Below are 13480 nucleotides of genomic sequence, written 5' to 3'. Positions count from 1 at the left end.
AACATTTACTTATCTGCAGTCACAGGAAACAGAAGTCCCCTTAGATCTGTTTTTCCTTTTGTTTTCCCACTTTTAGGAGCTGTGCTAGGGAGAATAGCTTGAGCTTGAGGAGGGTGTCTGTTGAGGTTTGGGGTCGCAGAGAAATTGACCAAAAGCACAGCTCCAGCACTTTGATCCTTGATTGGAGCAGTGATTAAGAGTAGAAAGTGAATGTTTTCTTTTATACCAGTCTCTTTAAAGTGATTGTTTCATTAAAATTGTTTGAAATATTTTTTCTTCATTGTCATGATCATCTTTTCACAAACTTCATGGCTTGATAATAGAAGGTTATTATTATTGTGGAAAATAAACAGATTTAGACTTTTCATTAGTCATATATTCATTTGTAAGATAGAATCATTATAAAGATGTAAGAATGAATAAGGCTATCATTCTTGTACTGATCAGTTAAGCGAAAGTTAATTATTATCAAATGTTGTAACAACCTCGTTATTCTTTCTTTACAATAAAAAGGAAATCAAGTAAGTATCCTTTTTTGTGTTTGTTTTGTAGATTCAGAATATGAACAACATAATCTCCTTCCCTTTGGACAGTTTGCTGAAGGGAGACCTAAAAGGAGTAAAAGGGGTATGATATTTAAAGATCATTATCATTGGGTGACAGTTTTTTATATACTGTAGAATCACAGTAATATTCGCCTATATGGCAGGCAGCCTATATTATTTTAATTGGGATGGCAGGATGGCCTTTTGCTATTCTTGGTCTGGTTTTCTAACTGGTGAGTCACTGGTTTACCAGTGGAAAAAAGATTCCTTGCAGGGATATATTTCCCTGATGGGGAAAATCTACATTAGGAACGCAATGACCAACTTCATGTTTCTGTCCTCCAAAGATGTTTGTTGTTTAAGTGTCTTGCTGCTTTATAAACACTTAAGTTGTGAATTGTTTCACAAGTATGTGAGAAAAGGGGATAGAGAGTACAATATGCTGAGCAGTAAGTTGCTTCTGCATATCATTGGCACAAACAGATGTAAGCTATGAAAGGAAGATGATTGTGCCTTGAGTTCTTAGGAGACATGAGTTCTTCTCTTGGATCTGCACATGATTACCGTCTAGGTCAGGATCATATATTATGTAGTGTGGCCAATTTTGGGGATTGCTGCAGAGGCCTCAGTAGCTCATTTATAGTGTGTACTAGGAAAAAAGATATGCCCAGAGAGCTGCTAAGACCTTGAGGAACAGTGGGGCTCCAGAGGACATGTCAGCTAAGTTAGCCAGAAAAAAAAAAAAAAAATGTGAGGAAAGGGCATTCTCGGTAGAGAGGAAAACATATGCAAATAAATGGAAGCATGAATCAACACTGATGTATCAGACTTTTAGTGTAGCTCAAAGCAGTGAGTCAGGAGAGGTACCGGTTGTGGGAGATAAGGCTTAGGAGGTTGGGGTGGGGCTAGTTTATGAAAAACCTTATGTGCCAGAATCTGAAGGTTAGACTTGCCATAAAGTCAATAAAGAGTTGTAGATAAATAAATAATGAAAGAAAAGAAAAAAAAAAAAAAACCCACATTTTCTGTCCCCCAGTATAATCCTGTTGAAAGGAGCATGAAGAGGTAGGGACCAGTTGATAGAATTTCTAGTGGCTTAGTAATTTTTTGAGCCAGACTTTATCAGAGAGTATGAGGTCTTAAGGACCAGATAAACAATGGAGTAGGGAAACCCCAGGAGGATGTAGATGACTTTTATGTTCTTATTTTTGGGGACCTATATCAGAATTATATTTGTTGGAGAGATTCATATGTTAATAGAAAAAGTCAGAGTCCCTTTCTTTTAGAAAGATATGCTGAAATATTTGCAGATTAATCTTTCTGGGTTTAGTTTCAGAATAATCCTAGTGCAGGGGATAGGTAAAGCAAGATGGGCCATGATTAATAGTTGTTATAACTGGCTGATGGGCACATTATATGATTCTCTACTTTTCCATGTACTTGGTATGTAAGCTTCCTAATAAAAACTTAAAAAGAGGGGAGGAAAAAAAATATGCTACCAGTATATCTTATTAAAATCTTGTGCTACATTATTTATTCTTTATGAGATCACATACATCATTTATTGCAACTATTAATGTTCCTCTCAGGACTAATCTAGGGATAAGTACATTTATCATTCATAGAAGTTAATGATTAGTTATGTTTAATTTATGCCTGTCTGTTTACAGGATCTGAAAAAACCTTTTGATAAAGCTTGGAAGGACTATGAAACAAAAATGTAAGTGCTTTTGTTAAAGAACAAAAATAAGTGTAGGTAATTGAAGATTTTAATTTCAAATCCAGCTTTTATTATTTAAAAGTATTATGTAAATAAACCTTAATCCAGGAAAGAATTCACCTAAAATCATATTGCTGTGGTTTGTTGTAATGTCAAATGCTTCCCAGGTTGTTTGTCTAAATTCCATTATATTAACTTCTTTAAACAAGTTTCCCTTGTCCCTTTTTCTCACAAGGTGTTTCTTTCCTTTCTGCTTTTTTAAAACACTTCTTCCATTTCATCACTGTTTATGAAAACAGCAGTATAGTTTTTGGACTGTATCTTCTTGGTGATTTGTGAAAACCATCTGCTTTTAGCTTTGTGTCTCTATTTCCCTGCAACATCAGTCCCTTTGGGTTTAGAGAAAGAAAAGAGAAATTGTTGGAACATCAGTCTCCTTCAGCTTTGTTTGATTGCTTCATCTGCCAAAAAAGAACATAAAGAATGAGTTAGTTGATTCTTAGATAAAAAACAAAAATCAAGCTCGCTGCTGTCAAGTCGGATCCGACTCATAGCGACCCCCCCTTGAGTTTCTGAGGCAGTATCACTACAGAAGTAGATTGCCCATCTTCCTTCCGAGGAGTGGCTGGTGGGTTTGAACCGCCAGCCTTCTGGTTAGCAGTCAAAAATGCCTTAAGCACTACACCACAAGGGCTCCCTGATTCTTAGATATGTACCACAGTTTCCACTGAAGACAGGACCGCTAGTGGTTGACTTCAGACAGTTGTTTTAGCATTTCCACTCATAATTTCTCATTCCTAGAACAGAGAGAATTGAGCTAGCTAGAAATGAGCTGGTGCTTGTGGGGAATAGTGGTTTCAGTTATTTAAAATACTTGAGAAATAGAAAATATTTTTAAATGCCTTGTGTTTATTTTGTGGTTGCTATACATAGGCTAATAATGTAGAATTGTCTGAAAATAGAAAGTTTATTATGAAGCCATCTGGTAAAGGGAGAGGTGTTAAGGAACATTATTTCAGTTGTAACTACAAGTATTTACTTGAGGTTTTTTTTTTTTTAAATAAAAAGGTCTTGTTTATCATTTCAATGGTGTAGGGTCATAAAGCTCAAATCAAGTAATACCAAACCTTTGATACTCCTTCCATCCACGGAAATCTTAAATTTTTGCACGTGAAGTTGCTTGGATCCCTGAGTTCTGGATTTTCCTTAATGGTATATATTCATATATAAGCACAGATAGTGTTAAACTAGAATACCTTGAAGGTCTGTCAGCCCAGAAAGGCTCCAAACCTACCATCTCTAGACCTTTCCCATCCTTTATCTATGTAACAATTGAATGAAGTATATAGAATAAGGATTACCATTCCTACTTTACATATGGGAAACCAAGACTGGGTAGTTTGCTGCAGGTCAAACTGTAAGAGGATAATTGAGCTAGGGCTAGGAAATGGATTTCCTGACTTCCATTCATTTGTTCTCACTACCACCCTCAAGCACCTTAAATGAAATGATTCTGTGCATTACGGGGTCAAAGGCATAAAGGGGTTTCTGAAGGAGAGACTCCTGGTTCTGTAAAGAAAGGTTTGATGAGGGAATGAGATCAAATTCTGTAAAATTAAGATACACGCAGATAGAGCAGGGAAAGAATTATTCACAAAATGAGGGGAAGATACTTTTTAAAACTTGGAGTAATTCTAGGATAAATAAAGGAAGTAATTTTTTGCCCATTATGTGTGAGATTCATTTATCCCAAGAGGCATTATGTTCTTTAACAAATGTTAAAGATGTGTTTACAATTCCTAGGCAGTAATTCCCTGCTTGATTATTAAGAGAAATTACCTATGTCTGGACTGTGTCTTAGTCTGTTTGAGGTGGTGCTAGGGGCAACCTTGGAGTTACATAATTACAGTCCCAAAGATTTCATAGGCCCTCTAGTCAATTTCCTCCCCAATGCATGAATTCATTTACCAGCATGCCCACCAAATGGGTATTTTTTTTTGTTGTTGTTTATTTTCTTGTTTGTTTATATTCTTATTTACTTACTTCATCATTGTTGAGTACCTCCTGTGCACACAGTACTGTGCTCCAAATTAAAGAAAGAAAGATTAGAAACTGTAATTCTTGCCTCATCTTTAACATCCCACTTCCATGATAGGGAACTCTCTAGGACCCCAAAATGCCCATTTCATTGCTGAACAACTTTTTAAGAAAATACTGCCTTATGTCTTCTAGTGTCTACCTTGAGGTGCTACAGAAAACGTCTACTCCCCTTTCTTCATGGCAGTCTTTATATTTTTGAGCACTTTCTATTGCTTTTGTTAAGTCCTTTTTCTCCAAAATAAAAATTCACAGTTATTATAAACCATTTTTACCTGATAAGATTTTGTGGTTCCTTTTCACTATGGTGACTCTTCTTTGGACATTCTCTAGTTGGTCAGTTTATACTTTGAGTTGTACACTTGACATTATTGTAGTATGAAATGGAGAACACAGTTTAAAAAAGGAAAAGGTGGTTTGTTCTCCTAAAGTGATAAGCACTGTCCTAGATCAAAGTAGGAGAACTGGCAAGCCTTTCCTAAGTGAAGAGAGAGAGGAAGTGAAGAAAGAGGAATAGGGAAAAAGCATGAGAAGAGAAATAGTAGATGGGGAATAGTTATTGGAAAAGGATTCCCTAAGGACTATTCACAGGATAGACAGACTCATAGAATATTATTACTGAAAAATCTTTAAGGAAGGCTACCTCCTCTGACCCTGGGAACTCTGCTGGCCCAGAGTCTGGCATAAAGTACAAATGCTTAGGAAGTATTTGTTGAATATGTAGCAGAAAGACCAATTTTAATATTTTTATGGCTAAATGCATTTTCCTTTCACATAGTCTAAGAAGCTGTCCTGCCTGAAAATGTATGGTGAGCATTTGTCTTAGCAGGGTGGTCAGTAGGATATCTTCTAAGCTGTCCAATCTAAAATACTCTGCCAAGACACATCCTGATTTATCCTTGCTCTCTTCATGCTTAGAACCAAAATAGAAAAGGAGAAAAAGGAACATGCCAAGCTCCACGGGATGATTCGTACTGAAATAAGTGGGGCTGAAATTGCTGAAGAGATGGAAAAGGAGAGGCGGTTCTTCCAGCTACAGATGTGTGAGGTAAGATGCTAGGAAATAACAGGGTCTCCAGGCCAAGGCTGCAAGGCAGTCAACTGTCACCTGGGTGTGAACTCATGCAAGGGTTGATGGGGGTCGGGGGGGCAGAAGGTACATAAGTATCTGTAAGCATTTATCTCCTGACCTTCACTAGTCCCTCCAAAGAAAACACAAATTTATTATTGGACTCCATTTGTCTCCCTTGCTGACATTTTATTTTAACAGGGGAATCCTAGTCTTCTGGAGACTGGGGTTAGGTTAATCTAATCCTAATTTTCTATTAAAGATAGATAAACAAAATAAACATAAAAAGTGCCCTTTCTGCATAAAAAGTGCCCTTTCTGACATCACATGCAAACACATTCAATCCCATCTCCTCTCACTGGATTTAATTAAAAATGCTCACTCCTTAGGTGTTTTTTAAATGAGGCATTTGGGTTTTCATTGTACCAATAGAGTCTGTGACCCAGGTACAGGGAGTGAGAAGCCAGCTGGAAAAAATCCAGCCTGAAAGATGACAGCCCATGTTTTTCTCTTTGTTAAAGTATGTGAGGTCATATTATGGGGAGCACTCCCTGTCTTTTTGAAATGTTCCCACCCAGCTTTTACTTGCTTAGTTGCAAGGATGCCATCAAGGTCAAGAGGTCCAAGAAGCCTGGGGCACTCCTCTCTGCTCTGCTACCTCTGTGCACCTGAGCCCTTGCTGTGGGGAGGGGGAAATGACAGGACAGGCCCTCTCAGAAAATATTTCTGCTTGGAGGTACAGGGATGAAAAAATATCAGAGACCATCCAGATCACAAAGGCCACTGCTCCCAGCTTTTTACATGCCTTACTTGTGGGTCCATTTGTAAAATGGGCTGTAGAAACAGCTCACGCCTCTGCCTGATGGCTCACTTAATGCTTGTAAATCACATTCCCTTGATGGAAAGTGTGTTCTCTCTTGGAGCAATGCATACCTCCTTTTTTAAATTTACAGAATGTAGATATTTACAAAATACCTGTGACAGGTATTGAACTGGATTCACCAGCTCTTGATTTCCACTAAGCAATCAACAGCAAAGCTAATCCCAGAGGCAGTTAACTCTCTTTGATGTTGGAATCTCTGTTTGTTAACTGTAGCAAGAGTTTAGCTTGCTTTTATTTAAACAAGTTTTTAAATGTAAAACTCTTACGTGGTTGGAAGAGGAGAATTAGTCCCAGAGATCAGGGATGGCAATAGAAAGTTATAAAACCTGTTTGTCTGATATTAATATAGCTTCTCCAGCTTCTTGTGGTTTCTGTTTGCATGATAAATCTTTTCTTCATTCTTTTATTTTATTTGTATCTTTGAATCTAAAGTGTGTCTTCTGTGGACAGCATAGAATTGGAACATGTTTTTTTTAATCCAGTATGATTGTCTGCCTTTGATTAGATTGTTGAATCTATTCACATTTAATGTTATTATTGATCTAATAAGGAGCTCTGGTGGTGTTTACATCTCCTGTTTTATTTTTTGTTTTTATATGCTTCATTTTTTTTTTTTTTGTTCCTCTATTCTGTCTGTTCATTGCATTGAGTGGGTATTTAGAAAGTTAACTAAACTCAGAAGTGGTATTGTAGATAATTTGGAGAGTGGATGTTTTTATACACACATTGTTTTGTAGACAGACATCATATATAATAATAATAATACCTTCCTGGCCTATTTCCCTTACTGTGAAAAAAAATCAAATGAAACAATACAAGGTACAAATTAGTAAACTAGTGCCTTATTTAAAAGTAGGCATTGTTTTCATTTAATCAAGATTCAAATTAAATAAACTGGTTTGCAAATAATGAGAATGGTATGTGCATGTGTGTTTAGATTGCACTTTTCTTTTTGGCTTAAAAAAAAAAAAACTTACCACCATTGAGTTGATGCCGACTCAGTCAGCCTCATTGGGTTTCTGAGACTGTAAATCTTTACAGAAGTAGATTGCCCCATCTTCCTTCCACAAGGTGGTTGGTAGGTTTGAACTGCTGACCTTCTGGTTAGCAGCCAAATTCCTTATCCACTGCACCACTGGAGCTCCTTCTCTTTTTGGCTGGTGGTGGGTGGTTGTCACTCCCATTGAGTTGGGACCCCTTCTTGGGTTTCCGAGGTGGTATCACTACGGAAGTAGATTGCCCAACCTTCCTTCTGAGGAGTAGGTGGTGGATTTGAAATGCCAGTCTTCTGATTAGCAGTCAAATGCCTTAGGCACTATACCACCAGGGCTCCTTCTTTTTTGGCTAGTAAGAAAGAAATCTGTTTACTTAAATTTTGCAAGACTGCTTGTTTAAAATGCTTACAGAATTTTCAAATGCAATCAGTATGCTGTTAGCAGAATCTTTAAGTGAGGAGTGAGGAGTGAGGAGCACTGAGTTCCACATACTCAGTTGTGTCCTTGCTTTCCATGGTAGGCACCTTGCACTGGTTACTTTTCCTCTTCTGTGTCTAGGTGAATAGATTGTGTAGACTGGTAAAATAGTTCATTTTATTGGAAATTTACTATAGATGGTGCCTGCAAGTAATAATATACTTGAGCCAGTCCACAGGTGATGGTTGGGCCACAGTCTGTGTCCACATCAACAGGATGCTAGCCTCTGCATAAGTAACACATTAGTGGGGATTCAGACCACACAGATAATTACAGTGCAATAAGAGAAGCATACGTGGACTTAACCAATAGTTACCTGGAGTTTGATGGGTTTCCAGAAGAGGAGACATTGATGTTGGATTGTTTTGAAGGGCATAGAAATTGGTCGAATAGACATGAGCTGTAAAGGGCTTTCCACAAGGAGAAAAGCAGCTAGCTGACATTACCACATCTGAAAGAGAATTATGTTGGCCCAGTTAAATTCACTTTAAAATTGTGTAACCTGTTCCTTAAACTGAAGTTCTCAAGCTTTGTAAATACTTGGTGGTGTTTATGTGTTTAAAATTTAGTTGCACAAAATCTGATCTAGCAGAGTGGTCTCCAGGCTTTTATTTTAAAGCTGTGGAAACTTTTCTTCAAAATAAATTTAAGAAGAAATTGGTATGTTAAATAGATAGTGTTCTGCAAGTGAGGAAGATGTGAGAAATTCTATCTTGCTTTTTTAATAAATATAAAAAGGATTATGATTATACTTTTTGTTTAAGAAAATTGGTCAATGCCAAAAACTATAAAAACTAAAGTAAAAATTACTCCAAATTTTACATATAAAAAGATACCCACTTTGACATGCAGTTGAGCATCTTTGATACATCCTAATGTATACATCCATAAAAATAATTTGTATAAAAAGAATAATTCTCTACTAATGTTTCCTAACTTTATTAGTTACTCTTTACTATGACATGAACATCTTTCCATGTCAAAAAGTCTCTGCTTTATTGGCTACATAATATTTGCAGGGTTTTTTTTTTTTTAAATTGGTGTGGGATACTCCAAACTTTAATTCCCCATTCATTGCATTTGCGTTATTGTCATTTTCCACTTTTACAAACAGGACTGCAATGAACTTTCTTTTCTGTTCATCTTTGTAAACTTTTGTAATTATCTCCTTAGAATAAGTTCTTGTAAGTAAGAACTTCTGGGTCAAAGGATACAAAACCAAAAACCAAACCTATTGCCATCAAGTTGATGCTGACTCTTAGTGACTCTATAGGACAGAGTAGAACTACCCCATAGGATTTCCAGGCTGGCGGTTCAAACCCACCAGCCACTCCTGGGAAGGGAAGGTTAGGCAATCTACTTCCGTAGTGATACCACCTCGGAAACCCAAGGAGGGGTGCTATGAGTAGGGTCCGACTCGACAGCACATAACAACAACAACAATCTTTATGGAAGCAGACTGCCTTATCTTTCTTACATGGAACAGCTGGTAGGTTTGAACCACTGACTTTTCAGTTAGCAGCAAAGCACTTAACCACTGCTCTGCCAGGGTTCTTAAATTTAAAATGTACATTTTAAATTTTGATACATTACCAAACATCTTATTAACCAGCAGTAAAGAAAAAAAAAAAATCACAAAGGAGGAGGTTACAGGCAAAAAGAAACTTTATAGAACAGTTTCAGAGCAGTTTCCCATCTTGTCCTATTGTTCAACAAACCTGGGAGCTCAGTTTTACAGATGAGAAGCATGTGGGGCTCACCATGGTTCAGTGGTTAGTTCACTTGGTCTTAGAGTTGTACTCTGGGTTCTTTATATCACTTCCTGTTGCTCTGTCATTCGAAGGGATAGGGAATTTTTGGAGTCTCTGTTCCTGTAAATCTTTAAGAAGGAACAAACATATTTTCAGATGTTGGTACTGTAGATCCCCAAGGCCTCCTGGTGTCTTAGTTAATGAATTCACCAAGTAAAAATGGTTTTAATTCAACTCAAAATTCAGTTTTATCACTGTCACTTTTTTTTTTTTTTTAACTTGTAGGGGGATTAAGAATTTTTCTGTCTTAGAATTAGAGACATGGTGACAGGGTCTCAGCCACAAAGATTAGCAGTTAATTTTCTAGACAATAACCTGCCTAAAGAAGGGAAACTGGGACAGAAATGTGTGAACAGGAATATCCAAGATGATTAGCAATCCCATTCATTCTAATCATTCTCATTCTTTCTTCTGTGCAACTAGAGTAAGAATTTTGCATAGTAGGTTAAGATAATAAAATGTCTTATTACATGAAGTTCTTGGCAAGTAAACATTTAAGAACCTGACATAAGAACCTAATAAGGTAATTTGTACAGCACCAAATTAAAGAAGTATTTACCTATGGTGCTCAAAATTATTTATGAAGTATCTACTATGAGCTCTGCCTGTTTTAAAAAATATCATAGAAGTGTTGTTGTTGTTATGTGCCGTCGAGTCGGACCCGACTCATAGTGACCCCTTCTTGGGTTTCCAGGGCAGTATCACTACAGAAGTAGATTGCCCCATCTTCCTTCCAAGGAGTGGCTGGTGGGTTTGAACCGCCAGCCTTCTGGTTATAGCAGTCAAGTGCCTTAGCCACTATGCTACCAGAGCTCCCAAGTATGATGGGATAATTTCTGTCCTTAGAAGCTCATAATCTTGTGACATTAACTTTTTTTTTTTAAACAGTATCTGCTGAAAGTCAATGAAATTAAGATCAAAAAGGGAGTGGATTTACTTCAGAATCTGATAAAATATTTTCATGCCCAATGCAAGTAAGTTTTCTTTATTTCTTTCATCTTATTTTAAATGTTTTTCTTTTTATGGCTATATCTAATAGGCTTATAGTATTTTGTTAAGGAAAATAAGCACACTTAAAAATCTACAGTAGAAGGAATGAGGTTCTGATACGTGATATAACATGATGAACTTTGAATGCATTATGCTAAATGAAAGCATCCAGGCACAAAGAACCATATACTGTGTAATTTACTTTATATGAAAGTCTCAGAATAGGTAAATCCATAGGGACAGAAAGTGGTTGCCAGGGATTACAGAGAGGAAGGAATAGGGAGTGACTGCTAATGTGTACAAGGGTTTCTTTTTGGGGTGATGAAAATATTCTGGAATTCGATAGTGATATGATGTTGCAATTTTGTGGATATACTAAAAAGCACTTATTTGTACAGTTTTAAAGGATAATTCTTATAGCATTAGAATTATATCTGAATTAAAAAAAACATACACTATAAAAATATATAGTAATTATTGTCTTAGTTTCTTAGTGCTGCTGTAACAGAAGTGCTGCAAATGGGTGGTTTTCAAGAACAGAAATTTATTTTCTCACAGTTTGGAAAGCTCGAAGTCCAAATCCTGGCTCTAGGGGAAGGTTCTCTGTCAACTCTGGAGAAAGATACTTGTCTCAGCTCTGTAGCCTCAGCGTTCCTTGGCTTCTTGATGATCTCCCCATGACATCTGTCTTTACCTGTTTGTGCTAACTTGTTTCTGTGTCTTATCTGTACTTTTTCTACCCCAAAAGTTACTAGGTTTAAGGCACACCTAACACTAATAGTAGCCTCATTATTAGCAAAGAATATTCCCAAATAGGATTACATACGCAGGTACAGAGGTTACGATTCTAACACATAGTTTTGGTGGGGGGGGGGGCCACAATTCAGTCCATAATATTTATTAGATATATTTATTTATTTTTGCTCTTTTGTTTGTTTTTTTAAGAGGCACATACTCATGTGATCTAACACTTGACGCAGATTTTTTTGTTAAAAGGGAAATGAGATGATGTTAATTCAGTACATTAAATTAAGAAAATGCTTTCATATAGTACTTATCCTATAAAGCAAATGATAGTGAAAAGCAAAGGAGACTGTGTGTAGAAGAGAATGAGAAACTTTCCTATTCAAGGATTACCTCAAGGACTCAATTTTGCCATATATATTCTTGTTGAGTGCTGTCGAATCAATTCCAACTCATAGCGACCCCATGTGACAGCTGCTGGGTAGGTTTGAACTGTCAACCTTTCAGTTAGCAGCTGAGTGCTTGACCATTGCACCACTAGAGCACCATTATATATATTTGTTGTTGTGACTCAATGGAGTTGATGCTGACTCATAGCAACCCTGTAGGGACAGCAAAATCGCCTCATAGAGTTTTACAGACTGTAATCTTTGTGGGAATCAATCACCAAGTCTTTTCTCCCACAGAGCGACTGGTGGGTTCTAACTGCTAACCTTTTTGTTAGCAGCTGAGCACTTAACTATTATGCTACGAAAAAGAGTTGGTGCTTTTGAGTTGTGGTGTTGGTGAAGAATACTGAAAGTACCATGTTGTTGTTATGTGCTGTGGAGTCAGAGCTGACTCATAGCGACACCTCCTTGGGTTTCTGAGGCTGTATCACTACAGAAATAGATTGCCCGATCTTCCTTCTGAGGACTGGTGGGTTTGAACTGCCAACCTTCTGGTTAGCAGTCAAATGCCTTAGACACTACACCACCATCAATCCTTTACAATCTGGACCTCATCTCTCAGCCTTGTTTTCTCTCCTAGCCCTCATCCTACATTTAAGCCCTGACACCCATTCACTAATGTAAACAGGCCCTGGGTTCTTTTCCTTATTCATCCAGCAAACTATGTGCTATATGTCAGGCACTGGACTAGATGCTAGAATTTTAAAGGTTTGAGATTTTATTCTAAGTGTACTGGGAAACTCTTGAAAAGTTTTAATCAGGAAATTCATTTAGTATGTATTTACTGAGCTCATGCTATATGCCAGGCACTATTTGAGGGTCTGGTAATAGGGTGAGGGGGGAAACAAAGTTCTTACTTTCATAGTCCTTTAGTTTTTTGTGGGGAGGCAAATGAATAAATATAATAAAATAGTTTTAGGTAGTGAACATGGCTGTGAAAAATCAAACCTTTGATGAGATAAAGAGAGTCGTGGTAATTGGAAACATCAGGGAAAGCTTCTCTGAATCCATTTCTATTTTAACAAAGTTACTCCGTGGAGAAGGAATTGGATGAGACAAGAGTGATGTGGGATGGTCACTTAGTGGACAGCTCCCACCCTAGTGAAGGCAGGTAGGATTATGTCTTCGCATAGATTGTGACAGTGGATGTGAATGAAGGGTAGTGGACTGAGTTGAGAAATGTTTTGGAGATCAGAATGCTACATTGATCTACTTATCTTTCCCTGAACGTGTCTGTCCCCACAATGATGTACCTTTGCACACACTGTTCTTTTTCTGTAATGTCATTCTCTGGTAGCATAGTGCCTAAGGCATTTGACTGCTTGCTAACCAGAAGGCTGGTGGTTCAAACCCACCAGCCACTCCTCAGAAGGAAGATGGGGCGATCTACTTCCGTAGTGATACTGCCTCAGAAACCCAAGAAGGGGTCGCTATGAGTCGGGTCCGACTCGATGGCACATAACAACAACATGTCATTCTGTTCCTTCTGTGCTTTCCTCCCCAACTTTTGTCCAACACTAAGACCTAGTTCATATGTAATTTCTACCTTGAAATCATTCTTGTCTTTTTTTTTTTTTAAGTTTATTATAAAGTTGATTATAAATTTTACTGTTACAAAAGAGGTGTATCCCAGAATTTACAAATAAAAATAAAATACTTTATATAGCCAAAAGTTTCCAACAGAGTCATTTTTTTTTTTT

The 13480-nt window shown here is 37.3% G+C and overlaps 1 protein-coding gene across 1 annotated transcript in view; it reads left to right on the top strand.

Annotated features, from left to right (window-relative positions):
• The window catches only part of ASAP2 (ArfGAP with SH3 domain, ankyrin repeat and PH domain 2), a 378888-nt gene that overhangs the window by 210274 nt on the left and 155134 nt on the right, over window positions 1-13480 (top strand). The window contains exons 4-7 of the mRNA XM_042783668.1: window positions 553-627; window positions 2216-2265; window positions 5281-5410; window positions 10486-10571. Coding sequence (XP_042639602.1) covers window positions 553-627; window positions 2216-2265; window positions 5281-5410; window positions 10486-10571 — 341 coding nt within the window. The remainder of the gene's footprint in view (window positions 1-552; window positions 628-2215; window positions 2266-5280; window positions 5411-10485; window positions 10572-13480) is intronic.

Source organism: Orycteropus afer, unplaced genomic scaffold (genome assembly GCF_000298275.1).
Source record: "Orycteropus afer afer isolate SDZICR_OR568_19922 unplaced genomic scaffold, OryAfe1.0 scaffold00025, whole genome shotgun sequence".
Classification (NCBI taxonomy): domain Eukaryota; kingdom Metazoa; phylum Chordata; class Mammalia; order Tubulidentata; family Orycteropodidae; genus Orycteropus; species Orycteropus afer.
Note: the sequence above shows the minus strand (reverse complement) of the source record. Positions and strands in the feature narration are given on the sequence as shown.